This window comes from Monodelphis domestica, chromosome 3 (genome assembly GCF_027887165.1).
Source record: "Monodelphis domestica isolate mMonDom1 chromosome 3, mMonDom1.pri, whole genome shotgun sequence".
Taxonomy (NCBI): domain Eukaryota; kingdom Metazoa; phylum Chordata; class Mammalia; order Didelphimorphia; family Didelphidae; genus Monodelphis; species Monodelphis domestica.
In genome coordinates, this window is record NC_077229.1 from 300,777,066 (window position 1) to 300,792,946 (window position 15,881).

At 36.0% G+C, this 15,881-nt stretch overlaps 1 protein-coding gene across 6 annotated transcripts in view; it reads right to left on the reverse strand.

The window, feature by feature from the left end:
• Positions 1 to 15,881, reverse strand: part of ATP6V1H (ATPase H+ transporting V1 subunit H) — an 87,254-nt gene that overhangs the window by 46,314 nt on the left and 25,059 nt on the right. For all 6 annotated transcript variants that reach the window (XR_464424.2, XR_008917716.1, XM_056823918.1 and 3 more), the window contains 2 exons: positions 7,131 to 7,228; positions 4,508 to 4,700 (listed from right to left, as the gene is read on the reverse strand). Coding sequence is in view for 4 of the 6 variants with exons in the window: in XM_056823918.1 (XP_056679896.1) it covers positions 4,508 to 4,700; positions 7,131 to 7,228 (291 nt within the window). In the remaining 2 variants the exon portion in view is untranslated. The remainder of the gene's footprint in view (positions 1 to 4,507; positions 4,701 to 7,130; positions 7,229 to 15,881) is intronic.

Here is a 15,881-nt window from a genome sequence, read left to right on the forward strand (position 1 = left end):
CAAAGCCATGGTGTGCTTCAAGGAGTTCTGCGTCTTAACATATGTCAAGCACCAGAAACTCGAGTCTCACACTAGGTTCAAGTCCTTTCATATTGGTGTAGAAATTCATCAACCCCACCTGGATTGGTTTCTTTTTAACCTGTGTACTCTTTTTTTTTTTTAGCACTATTCAAATTAAATCCGTGCTTCTATGGCACTGTAGAGATAAAGTCTGTGCTCCTTTTTGTATTCCATTTCCTAGAATCAGATACAACCATTAATCATAGTCCCATAACATTTATCAATAAATGGCAGGTTTCCATCGTCTAAAGCTTTTGGGTATGCATTTATATGCTAAGCAAATGGACATCTAGCTTATTCTATTGCAAAAATCAAAAATAGTTAAAGGAAAATCTTCTCAATACTGGTGACATGTGCTTCAAATGCAAAAAAAGAGAGAAAAATTCAAATACTGTATGGCACATGTAGGAAGAAAAACAAAAATGTTAAAAATGTGTATATTTCACAGAGATACTGTATTCAAAAACCCTTTTCTTCTTTTTTGCTACTATGTGGAGGGGAGACAAAACTGAAAAGGGTTAATATTAACAAAAACAATAGCGTCTAAGAGGTACCAACTTCTGCCCCATGTGGAGGGGAGTATTTTGTGGACGAGATCCACTTAAGTTATACTGTTGTGGGGTTAGTTGGTTTGAGTTATTTCTATTTCTAGAATTGCCATCATTCCTAAACTTATGATTTCTATAATCATTATTATAGTTATTTCTATCAGTCCTAAAGTTGTGATTCCTATAATTATTATTCTCAGAGAGGGGCAAGTGCGATTGGTTGAGTATCATGCCCTTTTTTCTGTTTATCAATCCTACCTCTTAAATAGTTCAATTCTTTCCAGATTGTTCCCATGAAATCATTAGTCTCTTCCTGTTTTTCTAAGTTTCCTTTTGAAACCCATACAGGAGTTTTTCTCAATTCGTCAAGATTCATCTCAGGTCACCTTGGGCAATGAGTCTTAAAATAATTCCTGATCACTTTGCAAGTTATTGACAAAGTGTCTTCTAATTTTTCTTATGTTATTTTCTTTAGAAAGGTCAAAGTTTAGGTACTGACCCCCAAACTCTAATGAGCCTATCCATGAATCTGGAGGTGTCTCATCATCTGATTGCTTAAGTTTTTCAATTCTGTCCATCTATCTGTGTTTTCAGAGCACTCTCGCATTGCAGCTAGAATGGTCTCCCTACAAAGATACAATTGAGAGAGACATCCCCACCAAACAACTTGGATCTTAAGTCCAAAAATTTCCAAATCTCCTGATTTCCAGTCCCATGTTCTTTCTGTTACACTATATTGCCTCCCAGTAGGAGTAGAGTTACTTGAATAGTCTTGAATTCAGGTTTAGATATGCATTTACGAATGTGATTTTAACAATATGGTTCCCATTAAATGTCAAAGGTTACAACAGTGTAAACTTATTTTTTTTAAAACTGCTAAACATATTAAAATTATTCCAGGCAAAATATCTAGATTTTGAGATGAAGTAGTGCTAAAATCTTTGACTAGACTCTACATCAATCTAACAAGGTCCTAGATTAACATACCAATTCTTCATAAGAGTTTGGAGAGCTAGGACTAGATGTTATATTTTAATATGTGGAAAGACAAATGAGAAGAAAACTGTGTCCCTTATCTTCATCATCTTTAGTGAAGTTTACTGATATACCTCTAAGGGAAAGAAAGGTTCTTTCAAGTCATTATAGATGAAAGAAAAACCATAAATCTTATCGCCCACACCCTCCTACCTTTTTGACCATGGTATTTTAGAAACATGATTTAGAGTAGACCTGTCAAGACAGAGTCAAACATAAACTGGCTCATATTTAAAAGTATGACCCAAACAAGAGATTTAACATTTCTCTTGTCTGACAAAACCAATTTTAGACAGCTCTAGATCTCTTTACACTATGTAATTACTATCCAAAACAAGGGCATGAGACTATCCTTAGTTTTTCAAAAGAAGTGCAAAAGAAAAGTTGATATGCAAAGAGGGAAAATTTACTTTTTGAGAAACTCATAAATTTTCCAGACTGAGCATCATCATCATGGAGGGCTTTGGGCAGTGTGATTATGTAGCCATTATTTAAAATTATCATAATTCTTTGTATTTGTCTTATTCCTTATGCCTAACAGCTCAGAGATATTAAATTTTATCTAATCTTCAATAGCTTTATGAGCTCTTGTCCTAGAGAAAAAGAGGAAGATGTTAAATGATTTTGTGCAGTGGTTCAGTAGAAGAGACAGAATAAAACTTAGATCAGATGACTCCAATGCTCTTCTTACTAATTAAAGTTTCTCTTTTAAAAGTGAATCATGGGGGCAGCTGGGTAGCTCAGTGGATTAAGAGCCAGGCCTAGAGATGGGAGGGTCCTAGGTTCAAATCTGGCCTCAGACACTTTCCAGCTGTGTGACCCTGGGCAAGTCACTTAACCCCCATTGCCTAGCCCTTACTACTCTTCTGCCTTGGAACCAATACACAGTATTGATTCCAAGATGGAAGGTAAGGGTTTTTTTAAAAAAGTGAGTCCAGGCCTAGAGACTGGAGGTCCTAGGTTCAAATCTGGCCTTAGACACTTCCCAGCTGTGTGACCCTGGGCAAGTCACTTGACCCCCATTGCCTAGCCCTTACCACTCTTCTACCTTGGAGCCAATACACAGTATTGACTCCAAGACAGAAGGTAAGGGTTTAAAAAAAAAAGTGAGTCACAAATAATATTGAGGCATACTAAACCATCTTTAACTCTTAAAATATGACAACCATTTTTAGTAAACAAAGCACATTTACTTTACTAAAAAATGGTTGTCATATTTTAAGAATTAAAGATGATTTACAATTCAACCAAAATTAGAAGGAAAGCAGCAAACTGGGAGAACATTTTTATAAAAAACTCTGACAAAGGTTTAATTTCCCAATTATATAAGGAACTAAGTCAAATTTACAAAAAAATCAAGCCATTCCGCAATCAACAAATGATCAAGGGACATGAATAGGCAGTTTTCACATAATGAAATTAAAACCATCAATAAGAACATGAAAAAGTGTTCTAAATCCCTCCTGATTAGAGAAATGCAAATAAAAACAACTCTGAGGTACCACCTCACACCAACAGATTGGCCAATATGGCAGCAAAGGAAAGCGATAAATAATATTGGAGGGGATATGGCAAAATTGGGACACTAATGCATTGCTGGTGGAGTTGAATTGGTTCAACCATTCTGGAGGGCAATTTGGAACTATGTCCAAAGGGTTTTAAAAGAATGCATACCCTTTGACCCAGCCATAGCACTGCTGGGTTTGTATCCCAAAGAGATAATAAGGAAAAAGACTTGTACAAGAATATTCATAGCTGCGCTCTTTGTGGTGACAAAAAATTAGAAAATGAGGGGATGCCCTTTAATTGGGGAATGGCTGAACAAACTGTGGTATCTGATGGTGATGGAATAACATTGTGCTGAAAAGAATGATAAACTAGAGGATTTCTATGTGAACTGGAAAGACCTCCAGGAACTGATACAAAGTGAAAGGAGAGAACCAGGAGAACATTGTACACACGAGACTGATACACTGTGGTACAATCAAATATAATAAGGCTTCTCTATTAGAGTGATGCAAATGATCCAGGACAATCCAGAGGAACTTATGAGAAATAACGCTATCCACATCCAAAGAAAGAACTATGGGAGTAGAAATGCCAAAGAAAAACATATGATTTATCACATAGTGTGATAGGGATGTTGTTTAGGGTTTTGATGTTAAAACATCACTCTACTGAAAATATGAATAACATGGAAATAGGTTTTGAACAATGATACATGTATAATCCAGTGGAATTGCTTGTCAACTCCAGGATAGGGGAGGAAAGCGGGGAGAGGGGGGTGTTTTAAGTCATGAATCATGTAATCATAGAAAAATATTCTAAATAAAAATTTTAATTTAATTTTTAAAAGAATTAAAGCTAGTTTAGTACAGGAATTAAAGGAAGAAGTTAATTCAAGAGCAATGTCATTCATTCTATACTAGTTAAAAAGAAAACTGCTTACCCTTTAACTTCCTCAAAAAGGACAAAGAAAAAAATGAACATGAATATTTTTAAATATCCTTAAAAAAATAAAGATGGACTTTTTTCCAGAAGGTGTTTAAAGACTAAAGATGGCTGCATTTTCCCAAAAAGAGCTTTCAAAACATGAAATTTGAAATCAAGTACTAGGAACCATTTGAGATGAGAAATACATTCTGTATTATTTTTTTCCATTCTATTCTTTCCTTACAAAAGTGAAACAGGATGCAACTGAGAGGTGATGAGTTCTCCATCATTAGTTGGAAATCTTCAACAAAATGCTAGCAAATCATTTAATGGGTATGCTACAGAGGAGATGTTTGTTTAAGGTATAGATTGAACTAAATTGTTCCCTGAGGTCCCTATGATCACAATGCTATCACAATCAAAACACTTACCCGGAATGCTGCAAGAATGATTCTAGTTACTTTCTCTTTAACAGATTCTTGAAGGATATCAGACAGAACAGGAATGATGTTATAGCAACGAAGATGTTCACACATTTGAGGGCTAAATGCCAGTAGCCATATTGAGAAAATCATTTGATACTGGAGTTGGAAGCCACATTTGTTACTCAAAACTCCCATTATACTGAAAAATAAATATATATTTTAAAACTTATTTAATCTTGATAAACTATAAAACAAAGAAAAACCATATTTAACTATGAGAGCTGATAATACAAATCATGAATTGTGTTCATGGTTTTTCCCTCCTCATCAGTAGTAACAATAAGGCCTTTAGGAACCCACTCAAAGATTTACCTGAGTTCCAGCCTCAAATTGTGCTTTCTCCTTTATAACTTATGTTTATGATCATTTCAAGGTTACAAATTCTAGCACATTTACTGCTTTTAAAAGACTCCAAAACCAATAAGTAATCTCAACCTTTGAACAACTAAAAAGTACAGTAACCTATCAATTCCCCTAATCAACATTATCTCAACCATTTCTGTGATCCTGCTTATCAGATCTATGTAAATGACTGACAAATCTATTTCCCAACTTCATCCCAATAGTTTCAGTTCTCAATTTCCAACTCCCAACTAAATACGTATAGTGTCCTATTAGCATTTCAAGCTTTTGAGTTGAAAACTGAACTCTTTTATCATAAAAAGTAGGCCCTATTTCTGCTACGGTTAACTCTATTGCTATTTTTTTACTCATTTAGGCATAAAACCTTGGGAGCTACCTTTGATGTTTCCATCTCTCTCACCTCCCACTTTCAGTCAGTCATTTACCAATTCTTGTTGTTTCTATTGGTTTCTATTCTAACATCTTTAATCTGCTGCCAATTCTTCATTTCACCCACTTTAGTGCAGGGTTTCATTCCCGCCTCCTAGTCTTCCAATATCTACTCTTGCCTCACTTCAGCTTAAATTTCCAATCATGCACTTACTATCACATTTCCCTTTCTCTTTCTCAAAACCTATCAATGGGGCAGTTAGGTGGCTCAGTGGATTGAGAGCCATGCCTAGAGACAGAAGTTCTTGGGTTCAAATCTGGTCTCAGACACTGACCCAGGGCAAGTCACTTAACTCCAATTTCCTAGGTTTTACTGCCCTTCTGCCTTGGGATCAATACACAGGATTGATTTTTATGATGGAAGATTTGGATTAAAAAAAAAAACCCATCTTTAGAAAGTAACTACCAAAAATAGTAAAACTCCTTAAAGGGCTAACATTCAAGGATCTAGTCCACCTGACTAATCCAACAATCTAGACTATTGTTTCACCTTTCGTTAATCTCCATCCACTCTACATTCCAACCAAAAAGGACTTGCGGCTCACACTCCATTTTAATTCTGTCTCTATGCCCTGGTATCCCACATCTCACCTCTGCTTTTTAAAATCCTTTTCTTCTGTGAGGTTTTAGCAGTTTCAGAGGTCATCTGTTCACTTTTACAACACTCAAACCATTAGTGGTCATCCAGCCTCCATTTGAAAGTAATAAACAAAACAGATATAGTACTGAAATTATGAAGAATTGTATACAAATCCTTCCTCAGACTGTGACTCCATGTAGGCCATTTAACTTCTCTGCCCTGCAATTTCCTCACCAGTAAAATGGCAAAGTTTGACTTGATAGGCTCTAAAGACCTCTTCATGTTCTAAATTTATGACCTAATGCACTATAGAGAAACTACAACCTTCCAAAACAATTCATTCCATTTTAGGAACATTCTAATTGTTAGCAAGTTCTTCCTTCCATCAGGTCTAAATCTGCCTCCAGACAATTTCTACTCAGTGCTCCTAATTCTCCCAACTGAAATCAAACAGAACTAATTTAATTTATCTTATAACAAAATTTTGATATCTCTAACACCTAGCACATTGCTGGGCACACAATAGATACTTAATAAATGCTTGATGATCTGAAGACAGCTGTCTTGTTCCCTTCTACATAGCATCCTGTCCAGAAAAATTCTGATCTCCTTTAGCCAATCCTCATGCCAGCTGTACTCCTCTAGATATACTACTATTTGTCTATATTTTCCAAAAATCATGGTGCCTATAACTGAACAGAGTACTCCAGACAAGGGTAGAATATAATAAACATTACAATTCTTCCAAAGCAGACTATGACATCATTTTATTTGAACACCATACTGCCATTTGAATGGCACACTGCTGACTCATTGAGCCTGCATTCTACAAAAACCCCAAAATCAGGTACTAACTCACCTAACCTTCCCATAATTCTCCAGCTCAAAGCAAGCTGTCCTCCCTCAGTTTCCCACAGAACTCTGTATGACCCTCACTTAAGGGATTCACTACCTAATCTGTATTACCATTAAGTAGGTAATGTCCTCTATTCATCCTTTTTATCTCTAGTTCCTAGTACAAAGCCAATCTGCCTAGCAAATAAATATAAATATTCATTTAAGAGAACTGAAAAAGGCATGAAAATGAAACCACAACATTCTTGAATTTTAATGGACTTGTTTCCCTGAAAATTACTAGCAAAAATTGCTTCACATGCTTAAAATGTCATTTTCTTTCACAAAAAAAAGGATACTCACCAGTTGACTCCATCAGCTTCTACCCAAGCAAAGCGATATTCATTAACACGCAGCATCAACTGAAGACATCCAGCAACACACTGCACGTACTGGGAACTCTATTCAAAAAAAAATTTAAGGAAAAGCAGGAGCGAAGTATAGTTTATTTGCTGTTTTCTCGGTTAAACATAGACTCTTTTAAAGTACTATTTATTCAGAAAAAGTGAAAATGTTCAGAGGTCAAACGTGTATGAGTTAGAATTGACAAAATGAGAAACAAGCAATTCTTAATGACCCTTCAAGTATAACAGAGATACATATAGCATTAAATACACTGATTCAAAACTAAATCTGATTTTTAAAATATTCTCCTAGAATTAAGTATTCTTCTAAATTCATAAGCATTTCCTATGAAGATTTTATCCTAACAGACTTAAAATAGTTTACTATAAAAGCAATAAGTATGGCATTGTATTCTCATTATAGATAAGGTGTACCAAATAGCAAAATTAATGGAGTAGATTTATAATTTAGAGCCTTTTAAACCCTCCCCAGTAATGAACTGTTTATCATTATCTGGGAACTAGCCTGGTGAAATAGTCAACCCTAGCAAAATCTGGAGTGTTTCAACATGAAGCTAAATTCCTAAGACATAAGAACTCAACAATACCATTACCGTTTCATTAAGGTATGGAGGAATTACAGTATGAAGTACTAATATGAATCAGCAGACCTAAACCTACAAAGTCATAGGCCTTTGAAGTATCTATTATATCCCACACAGGCATCTCTTTTCCAAATGTCAATCAACAGAACACTTTTAGTCTTGTCAATGAAAAAGCATATTATTAAACTTTAAAAATTCATTAAGATCTATTTTTCCAAAATATTTATTTTGCAATGACAAGGAAAATAATTCTTTTTCCAGGGTCAGTTACTGACCACATAATCTAGCAAAAACATAAAAAAAGGATGAAGTTTTCAAGAAACTCATAGGATAAATAGGTCTAAAGCTAGAAGGGAACTAAAAAAAGCATCTATTTCACTCCATTACAGATAAGAAAATTGAAATTCATAAAGTTTATGTGGCCTACCATAGATCACAAAGGCATTAAGTAATAAAGCCAAAATCTGAACCCTGGTCCTTCAGGCATAAATACAGTGCTTTTTTTCTAAATCACCTAAATATCAAATAGCATTTCAATTTCCTTTTTTTCATCCAAGAACGAAACAGATCTTCTCAAGAGAAAATTCTTCTTTCACTGAGTAACCAAAGCTGGCTTAATAACCAACAGGATTGTCTTAATCATATATACATTGGTCCCAAATGAAAGTTTATGATCTGTATAAACTAAACCAAGAAGAAAGATTATTTTAAATCCTACTGAATATAAATATCAAGAATGTACATGAAGGGACTAAAAGGAAGAATAACATGCGCAGTTCTAAAGATCTCAGTTGAATAGGAACACATCCAAATCTATAACAACCCACATGGAAATGAACAGTTCATAAAACCCAACGAGTTATTTTCCTTTCTTGACAGTAGTTTATATAAGATTTCCCAAAAACATATTTAGCCTAACTAACCTTATTCTATGTCTTCATGTCTGAGGGCTTACACTGGATCTTAAAATCTTTCCACCATACGATATAATCAATTCCTTGGGGGTCCAAAGCCTGGGGGAAAAAAAATGCCTAATATATTTTTCCCCTTTGTCTTGGTCTATCATGGTTACTCCAGGATAGAGAACATACTTTATGCCTAAAATTAATAATTCAGACCTTTGTACTAAGTACTAGCAAATATTAAACACCCAAGGAAAATAGTATATAAGGCACACTCTCAAGAAAGGGAGAAAAATGATAACTAAAACCACAACCACTCCCCAGAGCCAGAGTAGCTATTTTGTGGGTAAATCATAAATTGATTAGAAGGTCCCAATAGGACAGGAAATCACTGAAGAAAGAACCAAGAGATCAATAACTAGAAACAGAAAACCAGTCACCAGGCCCACAAGAACTCAAAAGATATCTGTTCCAAAACATCTGCAAAACACAGTATCTGGAAGCAGAAACTAAGGACTTATAATCTCTTTGCCTGCCTTGTGTCCCTTGATCTGACATATTCTCTCCCCTTTTCCTTCATTCCACTATCTATTCTGTATTCACCATCAACCTATCTGCCACTTACATCTATTCCATACATGAATGAAATAGAACCCTCCCAAATATAATAAAATGATAAATCAAATTTCTCCAGAGGTCCTTCCTACTACCCAATCCTTTATTTTTTTTTAAAGGAATCCTTACTTTCTGTTTTTTAATCAATACTATCAGTTCCAAGGTAGAAGAACAGTAATGGCTAGGCAACTGGGATTACCTGCCAGGGTCATATAGCTAGGACTTGTTCACCTAGCTGCCCTCCCCCATTCCTTTAATTTTATTCATGGACTAAGCAGAAGCAAATCTTACACCCCACCCCTCCCCCCATCATTTTCGACTCACATAGTCATAATCTACTATTTCTCCCTTAACTGTCAAGCTTTCCTTGGCATTTACAGATGGTTTGCCCAATTAAGGGGAAAAAAGGTTATCATTGAGGGGAATATCCTATACAGGGTTGGAATCAAGATGGATTACTTGATCAAAGACTGTGACAGAGAAAGAGCCATAAGGAAAGAGGCTCTCCATAGCATAATCCCATTCAAAGGAATAGCTGTTTGATGTTTTTGAGTACCAATATGGCACACCCAGGAAGTAAACCTATGTCATGTGACAGAGTATGTGAAATTGATCACCTCGACGGTGGAGGGGTGGAGGGGTGGAGGGGGGAAGGAGGGGAAGGGCCCGAGGAGTGGAATCCTGAGAAGTCTCGGGCTGGAGAGCAGAGAGGGTCTCTCGGTATTGAGACGTTGAAGAGAGAAGGTGGGAAAAAGGACTTCCTCCTGAGGGTCACCCATTTTTCCTGCTGGTGACTGGAAATCTTTCCCCCCAACACTTCCCAATTGAAGGGACTTTTCTAAAGAGAAACCTGAGCAGACTTTACCTCAGCTCCTGTTGCCCAGGGGTGAGTCAACCTGACTTTTTCTCAGGGGCCTCAGGCTGCCAAGGCCCAAGTTCCTCCCACAAACTCGAAGAGGGAGGGGAAAGGGTTTAGATAGAGACAGGGACCCCCTTTCCTCACTTTCCTTTTCCTATTCTTCCCTGCCTGTTATTACTTTTGTATTACCTGACTGAATTAACATTAAAAGTTATCTGTTCCCCAAGCTGAGTGTGAGTGAATGGATCAAGGAGAGACCTTTTAGTCTTGAGTAGTGGAGGAGGGATAAGAAGGACAAGAGTGAATGGAGAGAGCAGCTTTAGCTAAGGAGGGAAGGCAGAAGGGGAAAAATCTTCAAACCCCATCTCCTCTCACTGAGCCAACTAATGTGTTACATCTACTGTCTCCCCTGTACCCCACTTTGTCCAAACCTTCCCTTTGGGGCACCAAACTTCTCTCTTTTATTGTTTTTAATACAGCCACAAAAGAGTAGTTATTGACTATCTAGGCGCTCAGCCACTCACAGTAATAGTCCACTCTGAGAAGTACCTAAGTTCCCCATCCCTCAGAGACTTACCAGGGACAGAGAACCAGAAGGGGACTCTCTAAGCTGGTTAACAGAGTCATCCATGAAAGTTTAAAGTGTCCAAATCCTTACAAGGAGTTATCCAAACTGACAGTGGCAGGCAAAGGGGCTCCTTGGGAAGAGTATACTCAAGGTAAAATGAAGAAGATGTAACCTATAATTTAACATGTGTATGTTTCCTTTCACTAACTTCATCTTGGATACCCCTAATTTGATAGAAGGTTTTACATAAAGATGAGAGAATAAGAATATAAATTAGTAGTTGATGTTTCTTCTTGTGTTTTATTCTGATCTCTGCCTTGACACTTCAGTGGTCTCACAAAACAGAATAAGCTAATTCAGGGATATTTCCTACATAAATAACAAGCCTTTTCTTGTCTATTAAAAAGTTATTTTTTCTTTTTTTTCCCCACAATGTTAATTTGTTGTTTGCCATGTCCAGTGCTATTGTTTTCCTGAAGTATTCATGGCATAAAGACATTAGTCTTCTGAATAGTCTTTGTTCTCTTCTCATGTCTTTTTAATTAATTACACTTTCCCAAATATTTCTGATGATTCTCACCTTTTCCTAAGTTTGCAGTGAAGTTACCTACCACATATCAAAATGTTTGGAAATTTAATTTGGTGGAGCTTATCAGATGCTTCACAAAATTTCTTTCCCTCTTCATACTTGGCAATTGATGAAGGTGCATAAGGAGCATTTATTTTCATGGTGGTCTTTTTACAAATACTTATCATCAGTACTATGATATAAGATGACCAGATATGCTATGAAATGTTTCTTGTTGCCTCTCGATGTAAATACAAAATGCATTGCAAAAATGTCCAAGATTGATACAACTCAGCACACTCCCTGGGGTCCCCTAATTCCACTCTGGCTAATGGACAAGTTTGTCACAATTTTACCACATTATCACCAAAGAACCACATGTGTGAAATTAAATAATCTCTAAATACTCTCATTCTGTTTCACTGACAGTGAGAGTAATTTTTCTTTAGAAAGAATAATTTCTCACTGATAATGAAATTCTATTCCAAAAGTTTCAAAGCAATTCTCACATAGAAAGAAAGTTGCAGACACACATGTGCCCCTGCTCCAAAGCATTAAAAATGCTATTTGATATTAAGATCATATTTAGCATTCATAATGGAATTAGATGTCAACAGATACCTCACCAAAAAAATTCAGTTAAATTCGATCTTCCTCAAGGTGGCTTAAAATGTTGAACTTACAAAAATTATATCAATATCAAGGTTTTTTTAAGTTACTTTATTACAAATTAAGGCTAAAAATACATTGCAAGTCAACAGGAAAATAAAATTTACTCTGAAATACCTGCTTTACAAATAACTTTGAAGAAAAGCAATAGTATATAGAATCATTCTATATTATTGTGGTAGCTATACTTTTCACAATAACTCAAGAGTTTACAGTCTATTTTCCAAATTGCCTGCATACAACTCTTGCCAGTTATTTAAATACAGTTTCATGGTTACTTCATTTTTTTAAAGCACCACAACTTTCAAATTACAATTATATGTTTCATATTACAATTACATGCCTTTCGTCTAAAGATCTACTAAAATATAATTGATATTCTCTGACATAAAATACATGAAAGAAAGTAACTTAGGTTATCATTCATATTTGCATATTGTATGTAAAAAACTATTCTTGAAGTCTACAAGATGGCACATAATTCTATATTGATAATGAGCCACTCTGGTAGGTCCCAAAAAGCACTAATTAATCATAGGCCAAATGAAGATTAAAATGCTATAATATCCTGCACAAGGAAAAATCTAAATTACAGATAGGAAATCTGTAAATCTGACTAAATAAGCAGAATAATGTCCAGAGATTTCAGTGATTAACAAAGTATCTGAAAAAAGAAAAAGCCAAGAAGTCACCTACATAAGGACTTTTAGTAGTGTGCTTAACACCTCATAAGTTTATCTTACTTAAGATAACCAGGGACTACTTAATGTTCATAGCTGAAAGTAAGCTTGCTACTTTCATATATTTAAAAAATACAAGCATATTTGAAAAGAGTGCCCATTATTATACAAGAAATTGAGGATTCACAACCAAAGGCAAATCTCTTCAAACATTTTAAGAGACTGATATATGTCATGGCATTGCTTTGAGTTTTTTCACATTTTGTAGTATTTATCAGAATAAAGTTTTATTTTATACTGACATCAAGTGGCAAGATCTTGTACTGCTAATCTACCAAAACTACTTTCCATCTATACCTGAAAACCCAAGGCTCTAGCAGTACCAGAAATTGGAATAAGTAGTTGCTCACATGGTGGGTTTCTGACAGTCACCAAGAACCATTATCTAAAATTATCTCCCCCATATCTAGTCATCAGCATTTGAATCTTCAGTATTTGATATTTCTTTTTTTGGAATCTGAAGGCCTTTTCAAGTCATAAGAATTTCTTATGAAAAATTCAAAAATTCAAAGAAAGAATAAAAATCTTGACTTTATAAATTTAAAGATATTGCATCACAACTCGCCAAGGACCTAAGAAGAAAGTTTCTTCCAAAATGAAGATAGATGGGGCAACTGGGTAACTCAGTGGATTGAGAATCAGGCCTAGAGATGGGAGGTCCTTGGTTCAAATCTGGCCTCAGACACTTCCTAGCTGTGTGACCCTGGGCGAGTCACTTAACCCCCATTGCCTAGCCCTAACCACTCTTCTGCTTAGAACCAATATTGGTTCTAAGGCAGAAGGGTTTAAAAAAAATGAAGATAAATTTCCAGAGAAACTAAAAATGAAAAAGCCTAAAAAGTACAAAAACCACTTAGTTCTCTGCACTTCAGTTTTCTTACAAAAACCAGACCTAGGTGACCTTTAAGGTCCCTTCCAGATCTTAAAACTAAAGGTTTCAAGAAATTAAGATAAATTTCAGTTTTCTAAATTTTTAAAGCAAAAGATTCATCACCAATTTGGCCATTAAGGAATTATAATTTACATTAGTAAAAGAGAGTAACCACAGATTTATGAAGACATGGAAACTTGAAGCAATAAAAACAACATTTCTGTTATATTGGATAATAATTTTTAAAAGACAAAATTTAAAGATCTGATTATAGCAGCTATCCCTCTTAACGTCTCTCTCTCTCTCTCTCTCTCTCTCTCTCTCTCTCTCTCTCTCTCTCTCTCTCTCTCTCTCTCATCCAAAAAAATTTTCTTAACTATCTTCAAAACACAAACTCTTAACTTGCCTTTTATTATCAAGGGTAACACCAATTTTCCAGGGTTCCAGGTCTGAAAGGTAACCTAGCCTCTTCACTCTTCACTTTCACTCAACACACCCATCCATCCACTTAGCTGCCAAATTTCTTATTTCTACCTTCAGGCACCTCTCAGATACATCTGCTTCTCTCTTCCTCACACAGCTACCACCCTACTTCAGGCCCTGTATAATTCTCACATGGCCTAATATGATAGTCTCCTAACTGGTCACCCTGTCTCAAGTATCTCCCGACACCAAACCATCCTCAACAAAGCTGCCAAAGTGTCTTTCCTAAATCACAGAAGACCATATCACATTCTTCAACAAAAAAAGTTCAGTATTTTCCCAATACTTACAGAATCAAATATAAAGTCCTCTGTTTGGCATGTAAAGCTCTTCTCAGCCTTTTATTATACCCTTCCAATTTGCTTATACTTTATTCCCCTTAGCACACTATAAGATTTTTAGGAAAGGTTTACTTATTCCTCTCACAAGATAAGCCATCTCTCATCTCCTTGCCTTTGTCCCTGCTATTCCCCATACTGGCAATATTGTTCTACCTCCTAGAATATGGCTTCCTTCAAGACTAAGTTCAAATCTCACTTTCTATAAGAGGCCTATCCCAGTCTTTCTAGTTGCTAAAGCCTTCCTCTCTATGGTTATCTTCCATCAGTTCTGTATGTATCTTGTGCATACATATTTATATAGAAATTGTCTCCCTTGTTGCCAAGAGTCATGGCAGCAGAGCCTAAAGAGTTGGCTGACGTGAGCCAAGTCAATAAGGTGCCCAGTCAGTATGGAACCAGAATGGTAAGCCGTTAGGAACTAGGGGCCATCAGGCTGCCTGACGGATGAACCAGCCTAGACTGGAACAGAGGAGTTTAATGCTTCCATGCCCATCAATAGTAAGATCAGCACCATGGTTACTACACTTCCAGCCCAAGGAAAATAAGGTGACCAAGGCTCAGAAAAAAAATAACAAAGAGAGAAAAAGGGCAGAGGAAAGGTATAGGAGAGAGAGAAAGAAGAAATACTTATTAACTAATTTCTACAATAGTGTTTCAGGAAAAGAGAACGTATTCACATCCATACATATTTCCAGTCCCTACCATACCTATAATCATCTCAGCAAAATGGGTCAAATTACAGTGTTAGCCTTGTGGCTTTTTGATGCTTCTTCCAGTTTTAAAACTGTATGATTCCACAATGAGGCTGCCTCAATATACCTTTACATACTCCCTCCCAAGGTCTATATGTTGCTGATCCTTTGTACTGATCTATATGTCTGCTTCAATTATAACTGCTATTCCTTTGTATGAAAATCATAGCCAGAAAGGGGGGCAGAGGGAGTTGGAGGCAGCAAATAAAGAAAAGATTTGTCCAAGGCCCTCCTAGCCTTCTAGACATGGCTCTGAGGCATATTATTTGGATGACTGAGTGCCAGAAACACCAAGTTCAGTTGCTTTAGAATCACAGAATGTCAGAGCTGGATAGGACCTTAAATCTAGAATAACCCTTTAATTTTACAGATGAGGAAACTGAGGCCTAAAGTACTTAAGTTAGTGGAAAGTAGCAGCTATCATTCAGGTCACTTGACACCATCCAACTCAATGTTCTTTAATCTTATGGCTAATAATTGACAAACCTGCTAATCATTCATTGCCCTATTATCCATGAGGATTATCTCTACAAGATATTCATCCAAATACCTCAACAAATAGTTTCAAAGGGTGATAGAAAGCCTAACAGTAGAATTCCAACTTCCCATTCAGCAAAACCATGCCAATATTCAGACTACCTTTGATTTTCATAATGTGGAATAGAACAGGCCTATACAACAGACCAAGAAGAAAGAACTATGAAAACGAATTACAAAAGAGTTTGATTCACAGACAA